The sequence below is a fragment of the Bos taurus genome, chromosome 13, assembly GCF_002263795.3.
Source record: "Bos taurus isolate L1 Dominette 01449 registration number 42190680 breed Hereford chromosome 13, ARS-UCD2.0, whole genome shotgun sequence".
In the NCBI taxonomy this organism is placed as follows: Eukaryota; Metazoa; Chordata; class Mammalia; order Artiodactyla; family Bovidae; genus Bos; species Bos taurus.
Genome location: NC_037340.1, coordinates 31,564,231 through 31,579,559, shown reverse-complemented (window position 1 = coordinate 31,579,559; position 15,329 = coordinate 31,564,231). Strand labels below are relative to the sequence as shown.

General features: G+C 36.0%; 1 protein-coding gene across 10 annotated transcripts in view; it reads left to right on the top strand.

The window, feature by feature from the left end:
* Positions 1 to 15,329, top strand: part of TRDMT1 (tRNA aspartic acid methyltransferase 1) — a 104,498-nt gene that overhangs the window by 74,218 nt on the left and 14,951 nt on the right. For 8 of the 10 annotated variants that reach the window (XM_025000332.2, XM_015473979.3, XM_025000333.2 and 5 more), the window contains 7 exons: positions 3,338 to 3,409; positions 4,033 to 4,098; positions 4,813 to 4,882; positions 5,389 to 5,472; positions 7,269 to 7,612; positions 9,558 to 9,615; positions 10,651 to 10,780. In XM_025000332.2, the coding sequence (XP_024856100.1) occupies positions 3,338 to 3,409; positions 4,033 to 4,098; positions 4,813 to 4,882; positions 5,389 to 5,472; positions 7,269 to 7,612; positions 9,558 to 9,615; positions 10,651 to 10,780 (824 nt within the window). 10 annotated transcript variants of the gene reach the window in all.

Here is a 15,329-nt window from a genome sequence, read left to right as displayed (position 1 = left end):
CCTGTGCTAACTAGCTCTCTAACTTAAGTACCTGTGATAATGGTACTGCTCTGCCCCAGGTTTCGTGATGCAGTTTGAGTGTATGATTTTCAGGTTGTTTTCTTTAGAACTCTGGGTTCTAGAGGTGCTTTGGGAACTTTCCACTATTTTATTTTCATTTCATTTTTCATATACATCGTAAACTACTTTTAAAAGCCTGTGATTTAAAAACAATAGACATGTACATTCAAACTTTAATACAATAGAGACAACTGATGTGTTCAACAAATTAACTCTTTTCAGAACTCAGAATAAAGCTTTCCCTGCTTTTTTCATGAACTGGAACTTCTTGGAAATGTAACTAGGAATGTTGGGATTCTGGGCTTGTTGCTTTAAATTTCTGGCTAACAGTATATGCTAACAGAGCCTAATGAGAATTGGCCAAACCCATGATTTGTATTTCTCTGTATTTGTCTTCTGATACTGTATATAAAGGAGCAAAACAGTACATCTTAAAACTGCTTAGCCCAGTAGGCATTGTTTGGTTCATCTTGTTTATAATCTTTTGAGGTGCTTTGACTACACACAACTGTAAAACAGTATGCAGACATCGGAAAGTGGGACCCTTGTCTGTTTGGTGATATACTGACAGAGACAGACAGGAGAGAAGTGGTGACTGGTCAATACATCGCATTTTGTAAATAAATAATATTAATAGAAAGGTGTTAATAATTCTCTAGATCTTTTGCTGAAATTCATTATGAAATAAAGTTCTCCATGTTTGATTCCTGAAATCACAGCAGTCTTAATTAGACTTGAGGTATCATAGAGGCATGAAATGCTTAGGATCTAACTTTCCAGCTCTGCTTGGGCTGGTCCTAGGGTTTGGCGGAAGTCACTTAATCTTTTATAGCTTCAGCTTATTGCTCCACTTCCTTCACAAAATCACTTTGGAAAGTTAGTTTAACTGAAGTTTATTTTAAAAGTATTAAATGTTTTATAAACTTTTAAGTGTTATAACTAAGCAGTCACAATTTCTGATATATTTAGTTGTAGTTAGCATGTTTCCTTTTTCCCCCTTCTACGCATGTTTTTATATTCTTTCCCCCCAACCCCAAATATTCATTCCTTAGGGCATTACACTAGAAGAGTTTGACAGATTATCTTTCAATATGATTTTAATGAGCCCACCCTGTCAGCCCTTCACAAGGTATGTATAATATATATTTCTCTGTTACGAAGAATACTTTTGAAAGATTCATTAAATCAAATATACTATAATTTCAGGCACGGACACTATAAAGTCCATTCGCTGCATTTCCCTAGTCTTGAAATTTTTCATGCATAATTCTCTTTCTCTATGCACATTTATAAGTCAGCATTAATGACGAGGAAAAGAGCAGTTAACTGCCAGATGAGCACAGTGATTTGGTCATAGTCATCGTAGGTATGGCGAGACTATGTGGTACCTCTTTAATACCTACTGAAGATAAAATATTTATTTCTGACCCAAATTACTCTGAATTACTTAAATTAATCGGCATTCAGGAATATCTTCCTAACATTGATTAATCAAAGTCAATTTTCATAATAAATATTTAAGTCCTAAATTACTTAATTGTAAAATTTTAAAGGTAGGCAAGAATGCATCTGTGAATTTTGCATTTCTCAAAATTGATACGTACATTTAATAATACATACAATTAATGAAATAGCTTTTTTAAAGCTATGTTCCAATTCAGTTTCTTCTTATAAGGTATTTATTTGACTATATTTCAGGGAATTATATTTTGTATAAAATCTTGATTAATCTATCTTCATTTAGATATTTTTAACAATAGTATTTTTAATTAAGTAATAATGGTAATGACAACCAACCAAATGTCTTACTAGATTTTGCCATTTAATTCAACAAGCTTATGGTATGTGCAGTAGTATACTGTCTTTTTATAGGTGAACAGCTGAATTGTATTGCCTCTGCTCACAGGATTAGTGCAGATGATGCTAATGTTAGTGAATGCTGTTGCCCATGGCCTGGAAAATCGCACTGCTAACCCTAGAAGCTGTATTCCGTGTAAACGTCAGCCCTTTGAACTGCCATTCTGTGCAGTTCAAAGCTCTGTGCAGTCCTGTGTTTTCACTTAAAGTTCAGTGGAAATTAATATTTCAAATGTTAACCTTATCAAGTGTGCCATGTTTATGGGGGAAAGGGTTATAATATGTCATCTCCATCCTGAGCTAGGATGAGATGCGTAGCTCCATCTGAGCTACGCAAGGGTGTGGCCTTTTTGACTGCCATGAGTGGGAGGCTCAGAGCAGAGTGCAGCCCCAGCACTGTGATGCCTCAGATGTCCCTGCAATGGGACATCTTCCCTATGATACCATTCTCGCTCTATATCAGCCCAGATCCAGCTGCTAATGGCCGCAGAGTCTGATTCTGCAACACAATCATCATTTGGAACTCTGAGGGGAAAGGGACTCAATGAGAAGAAACCAAGGTTTCTGAGGAATCTGTTCAAGTCCACTCTCCTCTCCCATTTGAACCTCAGATCCACTGATGATTTTGGTCCTGCTGTCAGGCATGAGGAACTGATAAGTAATGTCAAGTAATTTAAGACTTTGAAGCTAATAGATGACAAGGTCTTAAATCCTAATCCCCTGTTATTATAATTTATGCCCAACCTAGTCTTCCTTTCTGCTTGGTTCTTGATCATATTGAATGTTACTTATAAGATTTAATTTCTTAAAAAAAAAAAAAAGATCTAATTGCTGAACCAGATACCACATTTTCACATGACCTGTTTTGACCTAGTTAGTCTAACCAAGTTGCAACACCTTTGTGTAGATTCAAGCCCTCACCTTTATTGTCTCCCGTGTACATTGAACAAGATCGTCCTGATCTTACCTACTATCTTGGTCTACTTGGATGTGATTAGTTTTCAGTGCCATCAACTCTTATGTTGCCACCCTGCCCAACCAGCTCATCCCTCTGAACTTCTTTTGTCTCCCTTGGGGCAGAGCGAAAGGTGTCACCAGCCAATTTTGTGTGTGTGTGTGTTTCCTAAACAAGTTGATTTTAAGAGGATAATTGTTTTTAATTCTTCATTAACTTCGTATTCTTCTTTGCTTCATGTAAGTCATTTGGGCATATTATTTTTTTATAAGTACTACATTTACTAGACAGACAAAGCTTTTTTTGTTTTAATTAAATGAATAAATATGTTTTGTTCTTTATAGCAACAGAGATGATCATATTTTTTGTGAGGACCAACTAATTGTAGTTCTCTGTCTTGCCTTTTTAAAAGTGACTTGATATCTTTATGTACAATTCTTGAACTTACTTTCTTATCCCTTTCAGAATTGGCCTGCAAGGTGATGTGACTGATCCAAGGACAAATAGCTTCTTACATATTCTAGACATTCTCCCAAGGTAAAAACTTAGGTTCCTGTACAGGCTTACCATAGGTGTAAAACTTTGCATCTGGAAGAATGTGATGTTTATCATTTTATAGAAATTAGCAGCTTCTACAGATACTATACATGCCATTTATTTTCTGCCATGACTGATAGAGTGACTGAAAATGTTTGTTGATTCTACAGTGCTGCTAAAGTGAGTGACAGGGTGTTACAGCCTAATAGCTGAATTGTATTGCCTCTGCTCACAGGATTAGTGCAGATGATGCTAATGTTAGTGAATGCTATTGCCCATGGCCTGGAAAATCGCACTGCTAACCCTAAAAGCTGTATTCCACGTAAACGTCAGCCCTTTGAACTGCCATTCTGTGCAGTTCAAAGCTCTGTGCAGTCCTGTGTTTTCACTTAAACTTCAGTGGAAATTAATATTTCAAATATTAACCTTATCAAGTGTGCTATGTTTATGGGGGAAAGGGTTAAAATATGTCATCTCCATCCTTTGTAAAATTCTTTTCTAAAATCAGTTTGAACAGTTACCTCGTATTTCTCACAAGTAAGGATTTTCTTTGCTTCTTACTTCTTAGTATTGAGATGTTTGGAATTCTGTTTGGTTTTTTTGTTTGTTTGTTTTTGTTTTAGATTACAAAAATTACCGAAGTATATTCTTTTAGAAAACGTTAAAGGTTTTGAAATGTCTTCTACAAGGTAAGAAATGTATTTCTCTTGTGTTCATCTTAGAGTAGGTGTTTTATATAATAAGAGCTGTTGTGAAATAAAGGTCTGAAAAATAAAGGTGTACATTCTGACATTTAAGATATGTTATGTAGTTTATCATTAATGTAGTTTTCCAATAGTAATGTGAAGTATCACAAGGTTAGGGTCAGCTGATTCTCTCGCGTTTTGATATGTTTGAATTTTTCCAGAATGAGTAATACGAATTGTATTTCTCAGTTTTAGCTGCTTAAGTGGTGTCCATTTCATTAGAATTAGAAATGTTTTCAGTAAGAATTGGTCCTCTCATAGGCATTTTCTGTCCTGTTGGACTGAAGAAGCAAGCCCTGTGTCAGGGCCCTTTCAGGTGGCTGCCCCACGGGAGAGAATGCAGCCGACTGAGTCCTCGATTCACCTGCTGTCTGTGACAGTGTTGCCCTGTCTGATGGGCGACAAAGCTCCATTCCAATAACGAATTTACCATCAGTGGATTAGCAATTTTTTATTTATAATACAGATTATCTCTTTTTTTGAGAAATGTAATTTCTCAAATATTAGGCTTAAGACCCAGGATTTTTCTCTTTCTAAACAAGTTGAATGGAGGTATAGTTTTCACATAAAATGAAGTTTTATGTGTAATATTTTATATAAGAACTGCATTTTGAACTATAGAGTGAAAGCCTTTTTTCTTACCCTTTGTCTTTTCAGAGATCTGTTAATACAAACAATAGAAAATTGTGGTTTTCAGTATCAAGAATTTCTACTGTCTCCAACCTCTGTAAGTACCACAATTATAAACTTAAATAAATTTTCCCAAAGGGAACTTGATTCAATAAAAAAAATGGATCCATTTTGAATAATATTATAGGCAAATCTTAAAATTAGTTCAGACATGGTTCCTTCTATATCTGAATTTTATAGCTATATGTGAATTTTATTTTTTTATGATTACTGTACTATCAATAATGAATGTAAGAAAATCTATGTATCTTCTTACCTGGGAAATATAAAGTGAAAGTGACTCGTAGACATATGATTCATCTGATTCCATCTTTATTTCGTTCAAATAAAGGTACAAAGTGACAGTTTAAAAGGTTCAAGAATTTGCTGCAGGGAAGTCTTGTGCAAATTGATAATGGAATTTTGTCTGGCAGAAACTAATGTAGACCTGATGTAAATTAATGTACAGTGTATGAGGTTTTTTTTTTTTTCCACTAGATGCTAACAGTTAGTGTAGATCACTTTAATTTCCCATAGCAACTACCTGTTCTGCTTCACTTTCAGCTTGGCATTCCAAATTCAAGATTACGGTACTTCCTTATTGCAAAGCTTCAGCCAGAGCCATTCCCTTTTCAGGCCCCTGGTCAGGTATTATTATTATTGTTGTTCTCATCATCATCATTCATCTGTTGTAAGTAGGTCTCAGGCTGCTTGTTTATTTTCCAACAGTACCGGTGGGGGTTCATGTGTCCTCTCACGCCTGTAGTAAAGAGCATGCATTCAGTCTCTCTTCTAAGCCTTTTGCCCCTCTTTATGTTGTTTAGTTGCTATGTCATGTCTGACTCTTTGCAACTCCTTGGACTGTAGCCTGCCAGAATCCTCTGTCCGTGGGATTTCTCAGGCAGGAACACCGGAGTGGGTTGCCATTTCCTTTTTCAAGAGATCTTCCCAACCCAGGAATTGAACCTGCGTCTCTTGTGTCTCCTGCATTTGCAGGGGGATTCTTTATCACAGAGCCACCAGGGAAGCCCTCCCATTCCTAATATGACCGCTTTAATTGCTTGAAACAAAACCAGAAGCATTTCTTTCATCATTACAAAAAATAAGTTGAAAGTAAAAAATTACCATTACTGCTGTTATTAATGGTCAGAAGAGAAATTATTGGGGGGGAAATGAACCCCCCAATAATTTCTCTTCCGACCACTGATTCTTTTGCATCCATTATTTTTCTCCCTCAGTAGAAGCCATTGACCACTGTTGATAAAAATTCACATGTCGGTTGCATTTTCTTTGAAATCTATGCTGTTTAGCTTTAACTGATTAAAATATGGTAATGATTAGTACAAGCTAGGATGAAATGCACGATTGCTATGGATAGACTCTCTCATTATGCTAGCAATTTTACATGCTTCTGCTGAAAATTGACGTGGATAACAGAGTTTCAGTGGTTCAGTGAAGCTCTCTGTAATCATCACAGGTAAGAACTTAAAAGTCATGTCCTACTAACAGGGGTTCAGTAGTATCGTTTGAATCCCCGTGTAACACAATACCAGTTTTATGCTTCCCTGATGGCTCAGTGGGTAAAGAATCTGCCTGCAATGCAGGAGACACAGAAGACATGGGTTTGATCCCTGGGTCAGGAAAATCCACTGGAATAGGAAATGGCAACCCACTTTAGTATTCTTGCCTGAAAAATTCCATGGACAGAGAAGCCCAGTGGACTACAGTCCAAAGGGTCACAAAGAGTTGGACAGTACTGAGTGACTACACACATGGGTATTGTATTATGGGGCTTCCCAGGTGGCACAAGTGGTAAAGAACCCGCCTGCCAATGGAAGACACGCCTGTATTATATTATACAATTGCAATGTGTCTCCCTTTCAATGTGGATAGTTCCAAAAACAGTGTATAAAGTATATTAACCAAGATTTCATCATTAAAAATTCCTGGAACTATTTTATCCTTCTCAAAATAGGACTTTATACAAGGTTACCTGTTTTGTAGGAACAAGTTTTTCCTATGGGGCTCAGGAATAGAAATAACCTTTCAGGGCAAAGAGTGCTTATTTTAACGAAGGAGAATGGTAAGCTTTGATTCAAAACACATTTCTGGAAATGTTCCTGTTGCTTTCTCAACTTCTTTTCCAAATATGATATTGTCGGTATATTCATCCTACTTCCTATTATTTTGTTGAATGGTTTTATTACTAGAGAAAGCAGTAATTTCATGAAATAAATTATCTACAGACTGATGGCCTATCATTATATGATGAAAAACTTGTAGTAGCTTATATAAATTACTAGTAAACCTCAATGTCTATCTTTTTAATGACAGCTCAGTGAAAGCCAAAGAATTTTTTTGCATAATGTTGACTGGATATTATTAACTCATTTTTTATTTTTAAGAAAGCTTTTGACAATTTATATATTTTTATTTAATGCCAGGTACTGATGGAGTTCCCCAAAACTGAATCTGAACATCCCCCTAAATATGCAATAAATGCAGAAAAGAAAACTGAAGAAAAGAAAACTGGACCAAAGATTTGCTTTGATAGCAGCACACAGTGTTCTGGAAAAGAGGCCATTCTTTTTAAGCTTGAAACTGCAGGAGAAATTGACAGGAAACATCAACAGGACAGCGATCTCTCTGTGCGAATGCTAAAAGATTTTCTTGAAGATGACATTGACAAGCATTCATTCTTTTTACCACCAAAGTCATTACTGCGATACGCTCTTTTGTTAGACATTGTTAAACCCACTTCCAGAAGATCCATGTGCTTTACAAAAGGGTAAGTTTTAAAGAGTCTCTACTCACGACATACCCTCTACTTACGACATACCCAAAGTAACCAAGTTTTCATAGCTATTGTCTCTTTTATTTCTTCTGGAAACAAGGAGCATTTTATAGAATGTTTCTGCTAGAATGTGTTTGTTTGTTTTTTTTTTTCTCCCTTAATTGCCTGCCTTCCTGTTCCAGTAGAATGCACAAGTAAAAATTGCTTCTGGCAGAACATCATGTGCACAGCCCACGAAAGTGCTCATGAAAGGCCAGGCCATTGTTTGGCGACCTTCGAAGGAGCTTAATTACCCATGGTGGAAACATACCCATGGTGAAAACATGGTCTCTGTAGATGGCAAATTGCAAATTTTTTACCACCTTTCTTTTTGTGGTACCTCAAAAATTTCTGTCCACTTTCATAATCAGTGTACAAGAAGAAATTAAACTTTAATATCAAGAAATAAGATTGAATAATCTGGAGCACATTAGAGCACTTTAAATTTTCTTTAGTTTTTGGGTAAGTAGTTATATTCTCATGGTTCAAATTTCAAAAGGAACTGAGATTGTAAGACTCCTTTCCTCTCTGCCTCTTGTTCATCCAGTTTCCATCCCTACTGTCTGATCTTCCAGAGGTGTTGTGTACAGGGTATCTAAATATACATGTATATTTTTACCCCCTTCTTTAAGTAAATTGTAGCATATTATAATCATTATTATGCACCCATTTTTTTGACTGTACAATGTAATTTGGGTATTATTGCCTAAGAATTTTGCTATACTCATGGTATAGGTATATCATAATTTATTTTACTGGACATTTAGGGGATATAGCCTTTGGCTTATTTCCCAAGTGTTAATAAATGTGTTTTTCAGGTTTCTTTTTAAACCTAGAAAGAAGGGGAAATAAGATCTTTGGAGAAGAATTTATAAAAGATCCCTGCCTCTTCTTTGTTAATACCACTCAAACTCATTTGATAGGTAGTTTTATGATTTAAACATTCAAACCTTCTCTCTTTACTTGCTAGCTAGTTGTCTTGACACTCTGCCCCTGAGATAATCATATGAGGCTTATCCTGATTTTCTCATACTCTGCCCTTGTACTTCTAGGGGAATAGGTTTATTGCTTCTTGCATCACCTTAAAAGACTTCAGTCAGCTGTTGTCTGTTTCCAAGTCTGATAGGTTCTCTTTGGGACTCTCATAAAGCAGGACTTATCACTTTTGTAACTAAAAAAAAAAAAAAAAAAAACCTTGAAATTCTTTTGTAATTATAAAAATGGTATAAAAGAAGCTTTAATGTGAAATCTATTTTAGTGTAGATAATATAAGCAGACACACACATGATATATAAGGAAACAGCTTTTCTCTGTAGTGTTTTATATTTTTAATATAGTTTTTTAAAACAATAGTCTGACTGTTGCAGGATAAATAGTTAAAACATACGGTGTTACAGTAGGAGGTAGATACATGTTTGATGAGCCTGAGTCTGTCCTGGGCTGGAGAGAATAGGATTTTGGGTTCATGAGAAGAAATGATGGTTCAGGCATCTGAAGAAAAATAGCTGCTATTCATTTTCACCTTCATAACATTTGGTCTAATGTGTCAGGGATGCTAGTACTGAATAGTATTTGGATATAAAAGTTGTAACTAATGCATACTTCCTGTGCATTTAAATGTGATGAACATTTAAAAACTGACATTTTATAAAAATGACAATAATGCATAATGCAAATATTACTTACACAACAAAAAACTTTGTCAAGTTTAGTGTCTGAGAAGTTTAAATATGATCTTAAGTCTTTCACCTAATTTTTTTAATTACAAAGCATATTTATGTGATATTATTCAGAATATTTCAGAAAGATGTAGCTATGTAAAATTGATTCATTCAAGAAATATTTAAGAAATCTATCATTAACAAGCAGATGTTACAAAATATTTGTGTTAATTCTTCAGTTATGGACGCTACATAGAAGGGACAGGATCTGTGTTACAGACAACAGAGGATGTGCAGGTACTGTGCGTGGTTTCAGGACTTAAATATTTTGAAAATATTTTAAAATAAAATTTTATTTACTACTTAAAATTTGAGAATGTTAAAAGAATTTTACATATTCAATTGGAATGAATATGTGTATAATAATTATTTACTATAGAATAAGTCTTTTTCTTGTTGCTAGGTATGGATATATGTACAAGAAGTATTTTATATTTTTACTTTTTTCCCTTACCTTTTGCCCCTCTTTTTATACTCCATTGAGGATAATTTGAAATGCAAAGTACAGTAGTTAATGTTCTCTAAGATTACACACAAATATTAAATCCTTCTTTTGGAGCACATATTATAAAAATGCCTTTTAGGGAAAAATAAATCTATTTTAGCAAGGCTGTTTATTAATACTTCAATTGCAAATTCTTTGAGGTGTCATGGTTGAATACAAGCTTGATGTATTGTAAGTTTTATATACGTCTGAATAGTTCTGCAGTGAAATCACATTATTTTCTTTTATGCTGATTTAAACTCTTTAACTGTTAATAAAACTTACCCATGGTAAAAACTGTATCAGAGGCAAACAAATGTCAGAATTTGAGAAATCATATTTATTAAATATATTTAATCACTTTAAGAAAATGTCTTAATTTGATAAAATTAGTCATAAACCTAAACATTCAAATGACTGTTTGCATTGTAAAACTGACTTACTGGTTGACCAAGTTCCTTTCACTATTTTTCTCTTATATTGTTATTTATTTGTTATTTATATTCTTATGAGTGAATTTTTGAGAGACCAAAAATGACAGACACACTGAAAGTATCCTGATCTGTTCAACATCAAGCTTTTGTTTGTTTTCAGAGTTTATCTTACCCTTGAAGAGCCAATTATACAGTTCATTGCACAGACTTTTACCCTGGGCTTCTGTGTGTTGTGGTGGACTATATGTTCATCATTTTTAAACTGCCTCACAGCAGATGATATTATCTTAACAAATTAATTGCATTCTATTAATTATTTATTACTTATTAGTTATCATGGATGTTTTCCTACAGATTGAGAATATCTACAAATCCCTTACCAGTTTGTCACAAGAAGAAAAGATAATGAGATTGTCAATGCTTCAACTTCGATTTTTCACTCCTAAAGAAATAGCAAATCTCCTTGGATTTCCTCCAGAGTTTGGTATGTGGGATACACGCGGACCCCAGCTTTCATTTATTAATGGTCTCCGAACTCATTAGGGACTCCTGTGTGAGTTACGAATAAACCCTTGCCCAGACAGAGGTGGAGAACCCTTCCTCTCCTGTTTATGCCATTTTGACATCTTCTCTCCTGTTTCTGCTTTTGTTCACAACCTGCCATTCCCTTCAGACTCAATTCTCCTCCTTTTACTCTAGTAATGTTTCCAGGTGCTTTGCAGGAACAGAAAGGCCAAATCAGCAATTCCTCAACTGTCCCCACAGATGGTTGTTAATAGCATCTTTCAGATGGTTGTTAATAGCATCTTTCTAAAATTTGTTTTTTGCTTCTAGGAGTCCTGTTCATATAACCCGACACTAACTGTTGTGAAAGAATGCCTAGAATTGTCTTTTTAAAAAAAAATAAATAAAAGACAATTAAGGAATTTATTTTTGCGTGTGTGTAGTGGGAGGTATGTTATTTGTATTTTTCTCCTAGGAGGTACGTTCTTATCAATTAGACACCTTTTTCCTTCCCTACAAGGTTTAAGTGGAAAAAGAGAAAGTGGAGAGGTGCTCTAGGGAGGAGCTTTCCTAATGGAAATTAAGGGTGACTTGAGAGCACAAATCCCAGAATTGACACCAAATTAGAGAATCTGAAGATGGAATCTCAAGAACAAAAATGAACATAGGGTTCCAGAGTGAGAAAGACGAAGCCCTGATGCCTTTTGTCATTGAGGAAGGCCAGGGATTGTTGTATTAGGAGACTGGATGCAGTGCCTTTGCCTCTTAGAGCTACTGCCTCTCCCTGACCCTGCTTCCTTGGCACAGGGGCTCTCACTCTGTGGATGCCATTGGTTTCCTAGGCAGAGGGAGGTGAAGGGTGTCCCTCGCACCTAGCTCATGGGAAGGAAGAGACAAATCTCCCTCACATTTCCTCACAAGGAGGAAATGTGTTTTTGATAACTTACTGGGAGCTTGACTACAGAAAAGCCAGGCTTTGCTAAATCTAATCTTGTTGTAATATTATTACAGTACTATTCTTAAAGAACATCATGGGTTAAATAGATCATGTTTTAAAATTTAAATAATGGATTTACACTTGATGTTTGGAATGCATCTTTTTTTTGCATGGAGAACAAACTCCAATAGAATTTGACTACCCTCTTGGTAATTGATTCCCCAAGCAGAGTCACAGCAACCGGGTTTGTTTTGTCCTCTGTGCCTTTTTCTTGGTGATCTCATTCAGTTTGAACTATCCCAGGGAATGTTATTTAAGAAAACATAGACTTCCCTTGTCTTAGTTTATGTCACAAAGGGAATGAGAACATCTTCAAACAAAGAAGTGAGAATTGCACTCAGAAATTTATTTCCCAGTCTACTGTTACTTTTTTATCTTTCATTTTTAGGATGAGTCATCAAAGGTACTTTCCATAGTACTATAGAGAGAAAAGAGATTTACTGTCTAATAGCAACTAAGTTCTAAGTTTTAGTTCAGTGTTTATTTTTTCAAGTAGTAGTAGTCACTTTGGTAGTAAGGAAATTTAGCACAGACCCCAGAGACAGACAGACCATGAATTTTAGCTCTACCTAAGCCACTTTCTGCCTTAGTTTATGTGTCTGTAAAATGGGGGTGATTGCAGTACCAACTTCATAGGGTTGTTGTAACAGGTAAGTGAATTAACATATGTAACATGTTTGCAAACTATCTGATACCTAATACAAAATTTGTGCTTTTATATTTTAAATGATAGATGTTATAGCCTTTATTTCATAAACACTTTTTCTCAGTATTTAAAGGTATAAATAGGGTAAAATAGGATTTTTCAAAGTTCTGTGAAAATATATAATATGTGCGAGAAAACCTGATTTATTTATGGCTGCCCTGGGTCTTCGGTGCTACACAGACTTTCTTTGGTTGTAGTGAGCAGGGGCTATGCTCTAGTTGCGGTGTTGCGGTGGGCAGGCTTCTCGTTGTGGTGACTTCTTCTCTTGTTGGGAGCTTGGGCTCTAGGATGCTCAGGCTTCAGTAGTTGTGGTGCATGTGCTCAGTTGCATGTGGAATCTTCCCAGACCAGGAGCCGAACCCATGTCCCCTGCACTGGCAAATTGCTTAACCTTCTTTTAAAATGTGGTAGATGTGTGCAGTCAGTTAAGCCCCTATAGTCACCACCGAGTGGGCCTGTCCTTCACGTGGGCCTCTGACATCATTAATCCTGGGTCCAGAACAGGCGTTCTGGGAGCTGCTTGTCCATGGTAGTGATGGCTTTGCGTTGATCCTCCTGCACGTGTTGTCCTATTTCTCTTTGTGGCCAGTGGCCTGCATTTATGAGATAGCAGGCTTTGGAGGAGACAGACACTAACCTTCACTTACTGAATAATTGCTGCTATCTTGACCTTCTTAATTCTAGGTTTCTTTGTTTTGGAGAGGATTATTATTTTTAATGTACCTAAGTTTTTTAAAAGTCACCTTTTAGCTTTAAAAAACTCAAAATGCATTAAAGATCTAAACGCAAGACCAGAAACTATAAAATTCCTAGAGGAGAACATAGGCAAAACACTCTCTGACATACATCACAGCAGGATCCTCTATGACCCACCTCCCAGAATATTGGAAATAAAAGCAAAAATAAACAAATGGGACCTAATTAACCTTAAAAGCTTCTGCACATCAAAGGAAACTATTAGCAAGGTGAAAAGACAGCGTTCAGAATGGGAGAAAATAATAACAAATGAAGCAACTGACAAGCAACTAATCTCAAAAATATACAGGCAACTCCTACAGCTCAACTCCAGAAAAATAAATGACCCAATCAAAAAATGGGCCAAAGAACGAAATAGACATTTCTCCAAAGAAGACATACAGAGGGCTAACAAACACATGAAAAGATGCTCAACATCACTCATTATCAGAGAAATGCAAATCAAAACCACCATGAGGTACCATTTCACACCAGTCAGAATGGCTGCGATCCAAAAGTCTACAAGCAATAAATGCTGGAGAGGGTGTGGAGAAAAGGGAACCCTCTTACACTGTTGGTGGGAATGCAAACTAGTACAGCCACTATGGAGAACAGTGTGGAGATTCCTTAAAAAACTGGAAATAGAACTGCCTTATGATCCAGCAATCCCACTGCTGGGCATACACACTGAGGAAACCAGAAGGGAAAGAGACATGTGTACACCAATGTTCATTGCAGCACTGTTTATAATAGCCAGGACATGGAAGCAACCTAGATGTCCATCAGCAGATGAGTGGATAAGAAAGCAGTGGTACATATACACAATGGAGTATTACTCAGCCATTAAAAAGAATACATTTGAATCAGTTCTAATGAGGTGGATGAAACTGGAGCCTATTATACAGAGTGAAGTAAGCCAGAAGGAAAAACACCAATACAGTATACTAACGCATATATATGGAATTTAGAAAGATGGTAACAATAACCCCGTGTACAAGACAGCAAAAGAGACACTGATGTATAGAACAGTCTTATGGACTCTGTGGGAGAGGGAGAGGGTGGGAAGATTTGGGAGAATGACATTGAAACATGTAAAATATCATGTAATAAACGAGTTGCCAGTCCAGGTTTGATGCACGATACTGGATGCTTGGGGCTAGTGCACTGGGACGACCCAGAGGGATGATGGTATGGGGAGGGAGGAGGGAGGAGGGTTCAGGATGGGGAACACATGTATACCTGTGATGGATTCATTTTGATATTTGGCAAAACTAATACAATTATGTAAAGTTTTAAAATTAAAAAAAGTTATAAAAAAAATAAAATAAAAAATTATGTAATTTTTTCCATAAACAAATTTAGATTTTAGTTCCTATATATGAAATACATACATGTATACATTGCATGTATATATATGTGTGCATTATATATATAGAATTTTTTAAAATATTTATTTTAATTAGAGGATGATTACTTTACAATACTGTGATGGCTTTTGCCATACATCATTATGAATCAGCTGTAGATATACATGTTTTCCCTCCGTTTACAAATCTTGCTTGTTTTCAGATGTGTCTTCCTCATTGATACAATCTTGATATCACAAAGGACCATCCGTGGGATAGTCTTAAAGTTTGTTTGTAGGTATATTTCTACCTCTGGCTACTTTGAAGTAAATAACTTCTGAGATGACTAATGTTCTTGACTGAGACATTATCTTTATGATAGGAATTATATGACTGGGCACCACTGCAACTATAGTTTTATTATGGTAATCACTCGTATTTTATTGCAGGTAATATAATGTCTAGTGTTGATGAAGCAACTTTATCAAGTTTTGAAGTTTTTAAAAAATAAATTTATGTATTTATTTTTGGCTGAGCTGGGTCTTTGTTGCTGTACTGGCTTGTCTTTAGTTGCGACAAGCAGGGGCTACTCTCTAGTTGCAGTGCGCAGGCTTCTCATTGCGGTGGCTTCTCTTGTTGGGGAGCACCAGCTCTAGGGTGTGAGGGCTTCAGTAGCCACAGCTCCTGGGCTCTAGAGCACAGGCTCAATAGTTGCACACGCAGCATGTGGAATCTTCCCGGATCA